The sequence below is a fragment of the Andrographis paniculata genome, unplaced genomic scaffold, assembly GCF_009805555.1.
Source record: "Andrographis paniculata isolate CXL003 unplaced genomic scaffold, ASM980555v1 Contig78END, whole genome shotgun sequence".
Classification (NCBI taxonomy): Eukaryota; Viridiplantae; Streptophyta; class Magnoliopsida; order Lamiales; family Acanthaceae; genus Andrographis; species Andrographis paniculata.
The window spans coordinates 2,263,496-2,270,020 of record NW_026137615.1 but is presented as its reverse complement, the minus strand read 5'-3'; the positions used below and the strand labels follow the sequence as shown (position 1 = coordinate 2,270,020).

At 26.0% G+C, this 6,525-nt stretch overlaps 1 protein-coding gene across 1 annotated transcript; it reads right to left on the bottom strand.

The window, feature by feature from the left end:
* Positions 1-2,880: 2,880 nt before the first annotated feature.
* Positions 2,881-4,361, bottom strand: LOC127240013 (zinc finger CCCH domain-containing protein 20-like). Its single transcript, XM_051258436.1, has one exon. The coding sequence runs from the start codon at positions 4,317-4,319 to the stop codon at positions 3,315-3,317; it is 1,005 nt and encodes a 334-aa protein (XP_051114393.1). The 5' UTR covers positions 4,320-4,361; the 3' UTR covers positions 2,881-3,314.
* Between the last annotated feature and the right edge of the window lie 2,164 nt (positions 4,362-6,525).

The following is a 6,525-nucleotide window of genomic DNA, read 5'->3' as shown; positions in this document are numbered from 1 at the left end:
TTTTTAATTAGACAAAATAAAAAAAATACAAAAAAAAAATTAAAAATAAGTTTTAAAAAAATGAAAAAAAATTTAAAAAAAATCCACGTGTCCGCCAGGTCAGCGACACCTGACGGACACGTCACCTCCGGCGAGCCACGCAGGCATCTCCGGCGCCGGAGGACTAAAACAGCGAAAATCTTTCACTTATGGGACTAATTTGCGACATGCTCCACTTACAGGACTAAAGTGATAAGAGATCCTACGGAACTAAAAAAAAATAGTTTACCCAAAAAAAAATGTTCCTATTTTAAATCATAATAATCAAATTTGATTTCATTGAAAAAATTTAATCAATATTAATCAAATCATTAATTTTCTAATAGAAAATTTGATTAAAATTCTTTTAATAAGACCAAAATTAATTAATGTAATTTATAATAAGATTAAAATTTATTTACATATATATATATTTTACTTCACTTATTATTATTATTATTATTTTAACAAATTGAGTATTTTATTTTATACCTTTTTATGAATATATTTTTATGTTAAATACGAATAATTATGTTTGATAATATAAAAAAATTATGTTAATAATACGTCTATTATGTTTTCTAATACTCCATATTCATAGATAAATATTCCATAAAAGAATACTAAAAATAATAATTAATAATGCATTATGGAGGTTAAGTTCTATAATCAATGATTCCAAGTAAATAAAAAATAGAGTACAAATATTTTAAATTTATTAAATAATTTATATAATAATTAAATAATAATAATAATAACAAATTAAATATTATAATTAAAATAAAAATAATAAATATAAGTAATTAAAATTATTTATTATAAATAGATTTAAAGTTGTGTTGCTTACAAAATTTTTCTCAAAATCTACTATTAATTAATTTTTTTCTCTAAAATATTAAATCAATATTTATTTTTTAATTTTTATATTTATATTCAAAATATCACATAAAACTCGCACAAACACACCATAAAAATCAGAAAAACTATATGTGTTTTACTTGTAAAATTTTGATTTTGAATTTTAATTTTAAATAGTAAATCTTTGAATTACAATAGTTATTTGACGTTATATGATAGTTTTTAATATAAATTTTAATTAATATAATAAATAAAAAATAAATATTCAATTAAATATTATTTTGAAAAAAAGTTAAAATAGTAAAACCGAAGATTAAATCTCAAAAGTAAACACAGACAAAAAAAAAAAATACTCCCATATAAAAAGTAACATTTTTGGTACGTAAATTTTTTAATATTAATATTATATTAGATTATAATAAAAAAAAAATACTCTTATTAGTATTGTGTAATATAAAAATAATGCATTGTAATATATTGTAAATTAAAATAATAATCCCTCCGTCCACACATAAAATATACAATTACTTTTGACGCGATTTTTAAAAGATAATAGCATTTTAATTATAATAAGTAGTTAAAAATAATATAATAATATTTTTACCTTTATTTTTTAGGGTGTGTTTGTTTGGGGGCTTGGATTTTGAATTGGGATTTGAATAGTAAAAATTTTGAATTTAAATAGTTATATGATGTGATATAAATAGAGTTTGATGTGATGTTTTGAATGTAAAATTAATTTTTAATATAATATAAAAAATAAAAAATAGGTGTTTGATTTGATATTTTTGGAAAAAAAAATTGGATGAATAGTAAAAATTCACCAAAATCCTTCAAACAAACACACCCTAGTGTAAAAGTAATTATATAAATTAAAATATAAATATTTATAAAAAAAAATGAATTATTTAATGAAATATTTACTCATTTCAAAATAAACATATGTATATAGCTTCTGACTGAATAAATATTTATTATGTTAAACAAATAACAAAAATTTCCCAAAAAGTGTATATATATAGAAGAAGCTAGAACCTACGTTCTAGAGTTTCCAGTAGACAATAACATGTACTCCCCTTGTATGAAGTAATTTGTTTTTATTATTTTGTGCTGTTGCAAAATCTCTTCCTTATTAATCTTACTAATAAATAAAATAATATTATTTTTTAATTTATTATAAGATAAATTATTTTTTTAGACTCATAGACCCTTATTATTTTAGTTCTATACTTATTAATCTTACTAATAAATAAAATAATATTATTTTTTAATTTATTATAAGATAAATTATTTTTTTAGACTCATAGACCCTTATTATTTTAGTTCTATAAATGAATCACGTCGCAAAACTAATCTCAAAAATTTTACGCCAACGTAGCTCACCGAAAACCACGTATCGGCCAAGTCAATTTGGCAGATACATGAATTTTATTTTTTATTTTTATTTTAAAAATATATATTTGTTTTCTTTTAAATTTTTTTATTTGATCCCATTAAAAAAAATTAAAAAATAAAAATAAAATAAAATCCAAGCATCTACGGCACCAAATTACTAAAACAACAAAAATATAGTTTACCCTTCGTTATAAAACCCCAAATGCTCCTTTCAAATGAGAGTACAATTTCTCGACACACAAATGTATCATTTTTTTTATTTTAATAAAAATAATCCAACAATAATACTAAAATATTTTTAATTTCTACTCAAAATTACAAATATATCATTATGTATCCAATTAATTTATACACAAATAAAATAGATAAAATTTCTTACCTATCTTCATTTACTAATATATTGCAAAATCATTAATTCTTTATTATCTATACAATTTTCTATATTTCACGTAATAAATAAATAAATAACATTCGAAACAAACAAATAATCCACTCGTAAAAATCATATATAATCCACTCATAAAAATTATCAGAAATATATATATATATTTTTTTCCATGACCAACATTATAAACATAGTGCACAAAGAAATGTAAATGAGATTCATCCTAGGCAATGCATCTTCCCTATTATATGACTATTTTTTATTTTTTAATATTCAATATTCAATATTCCAACCCAAACAAAAATATATAAAAATGAGAAATTAAATACACATTACAATTTAATATATTGTAGCATCATATTTCATAATTAATTAATAATTTAAAGTAACAAACAGAGCCCTAAATATTTCAGCTGTTTTGTACCCTTCACTATACACTAATTATTTAAATTAAAAAAATAAAAAACAGGATCATCTTTTCATGGGGAAAATTTGTGCAAAAGAGATCAATTACCATAATTTAATTAATGATAATTCCCAAATTTTTTTTCTAACAATATTAATAATATCTACAAAATATTTGGCTTTAATTTCATTTTTCTAATAATTTTTTTCTTAATTTTGGGAATATTTGGAAGATTACTGACCAGAAGCTTTTTTATTTTAGAAGCTCCGAGACCCAACCAACGTCGGCATATGGATTCGGACTCGGGTCCAGGTCCGGGTCGGATCGATCCAGCGGGTTCTCCTTGCTGAGCTTCTCGAACATCTTTGCTCTCAGGTCTCTTCCTGATTCAACAAACGCCATCGGAGCTTCGTCCTGCTGAGACCTCTCCCAACCGAATCCGGGTCTGGTTACGGATCGGGTCGGGGTTGTGGGCAGACTGAAGTATCCGGGTCGGGTAGGGTTCAGGCGGGGGGAAGAAGCCCCGCCGGAGATCCACGACGGCGGCACGGAGTTGAATTTGTTTAGGTGGAGGCGGCGGATTGAGGCCACGATTTCGTTGACGGAGCCGGAAGTCATCGGAGATAGCGGCGGAGAGTCCGCCGGCGGCGGGGAGATAGATTCCGGCGGGGAAGGCATGAAGACGAGGCGGTGGGGGGAGGCGTCGAAGGAGTCGGCGCGTGGGGTGAGGAGGCGGAGCTGATCCGGCGAGTGGGCGAAGAAACACACGCGCCGCCGGCAGGACATACCATCCTTGCAAGGCTGCGTGCGGTAACGCGCCGGGTGTAGCCAACACTCGAAAACGCCGTGCGCGTGCTCACACGCGTCGCCTTTCCGGCAGCCGCCGCACTTACGGAAGTCGGAGCACGCCGTGCCGGAGTAGTGGTACTTCCTCGGGTCACGGCGGCGCGCCTTCTCCCCCGGATGCGCGTACGGACACTCCGTCCAGTCGTGAGACCGGCCGCGCGTGCACTTACGCACCTTGAATTCGAACATCCGGAAGTGGTCCGACGAGTGCGCGTCCACCGGAAAAACCTCTCCGTTCAAATCAGCCTCCGGAAATCGAAACTCGGGCGCGGCGTCGCTCGAATTCGACGGCAAAAACCGCTGCAAAGCCTTCAAGCAGTCGCTCTGTAAGAGGAACGAGTAATCGTCGCCATTGGCGCCGTCGTACTCCCACGGCGGAGTTCCGCCGGAGCTCCTTTCTCCGATCATCATAATTTCTGCTTCAATTGATTTTTTATTTTATTTTTTTTCCTGTATTGGGAATTGCTGAATTTTCCGGCAGGGTTTCAGTTCGTATATAAACTGCAGGAGGAGTGGGTGTTTAACCATGGTTAGTTTACATTTAACCGTGGTTAGGTGAAAATTACCCGCACTCGCAGTTAAAATAATGGGGATTCATTGTGTACGCAGACTGTGACGGGACTGCGAGACGGCGCAATGATATTTCGACACGTGTAAAAACTTTAGCAGATGATTGGTGGAGTTTGGAGGTTGAGTGAACAGCGGGTGAGACAGAGGTGGTAATGAGTTACCTTTTGGGTTTCTAGTTTTTTAACGGACGAGTGGAGGGGCGGTGGAGCGTCAAATACGAAAGAGAGTTATTTCAATAATAATTTAAAATATAAAATTAATAGAATAAATTAATTAACTTTATTATTATTATTATTGTAATCGGATATGTTTGGTATGGATTACCATTGGATTTTTATCTTTGTCTGTACATTTATTTTGTTATTTTTAAAAAATATATATATATTTTTTTTTTAATTTTAATTTAAAATTTTTAATTTAAATTTTTTATTTTAATTATATTAATTAATTATTTTAATTATAATTTAAAATTATTTTTATTAAATAATAATTATTTTATTAATATATTTTTAATTATTTATTAATTATACTTCTACTCAATTCTCTAAAAGAAACACAATAATATCTAGACAAATAAAGTAATATTTTGAGTTAAAAAATATATTATTTGAAATAAATTGTAATTTTTATTTTAAATAAAATATAAATGTTTAATTTAATTAATTTTAACACCTTCTGCCAAAAAAAAAAATTATTTTGTCCATAAAAATATTTATTTTTCATTTACTAAAAGTAATTTTTACGTACTTTTTAATTTGTATTTTTTTTAAATATTTTACTTATTTATAAAAATATCACAATAACTTATATACTTAATTTATAAAACATTTTATGTCATATTATTAACTAATTCATATACTTCCTTCAAACAAAATTGACACCTTTCATTACTGGAACGGTATTCAATATTTAATTAGTTAATAAGGATGAATTATGATATTATTTTATTATTTTTTTTATGTAATTAATAATATTTATATAATTTTTTAAAATAAATTTCATATATATATAATTACAAGAATTAGAATATATATTTAAATATTTTAAAAGAATTATATCGCAATAAAAGATATATACAATATGTATATTATTTTGTATATAATTAAATTTCTTATAATAAAAATAAATAAATAAAAGATACGTTTATTTATTTATAATTAATATAAACTAATTTTATAAAGGATGTGAAGTTTTAAAGGTAGATACTAATATTTGCTTTTTTAAAAGAGATATAAATAAAAGGGTTTTGAGTGGATCATACGTAATATATAATATTATTTACTTCATTATGTAATTAATTAAATTGATTTATATTTGTTAAATATGTTTTAATTTAGTAAATTTTACCAAAAATAAAAATATGTCAATTATTATGGACAGACAAAAATATAAAAAATGTCAATTAAGTTAAAACATAGAGAACATTTTAAAATATTACTATTTTATAGTATTACAATAAAATAATATTTCATCCGTGATCTAATTATGTACTCAAATACTCTCTCGAACCCAAATCAAATAGCTCATTCCATTTATGACACGATATTTAAGGTAAAAAGTTTAATTAGTTAATAATATTGAATTATTATATTATTTTATTATATGAGTAATATATTATTGGTATTTTTAATATGTATGATTAAAATAAATTTAAAATGTGTGTTTAAATATTTTAAATATTATATTTCAATAAAACATATGGAATATGAATATTATTTTGTAAAGAATAAAATTTTAAATAATGCAAATGAATTAAAAAATATATATTTATTAATTTTTAACTAAGATAAAACTAATTTTATAAAAAAATAGAAGTTTTAAATGTAGATAAAAATATTTGTTTATTAAGGAAAGAAATATAATTAAAGGGGTTTTGAGTGTATCTTGATGTATTATCTTACTGTATATGTTATTAAGTTAATTAAATTTATTTATATTTATTAAGTATGTATAAATTTAATAATTTTTATTTAAAAATAGAAATGTTTCAATTAAAATTAAATAGACAAAAAAAAAAAACAATTGAAATAGAACGAATAAAGTATTT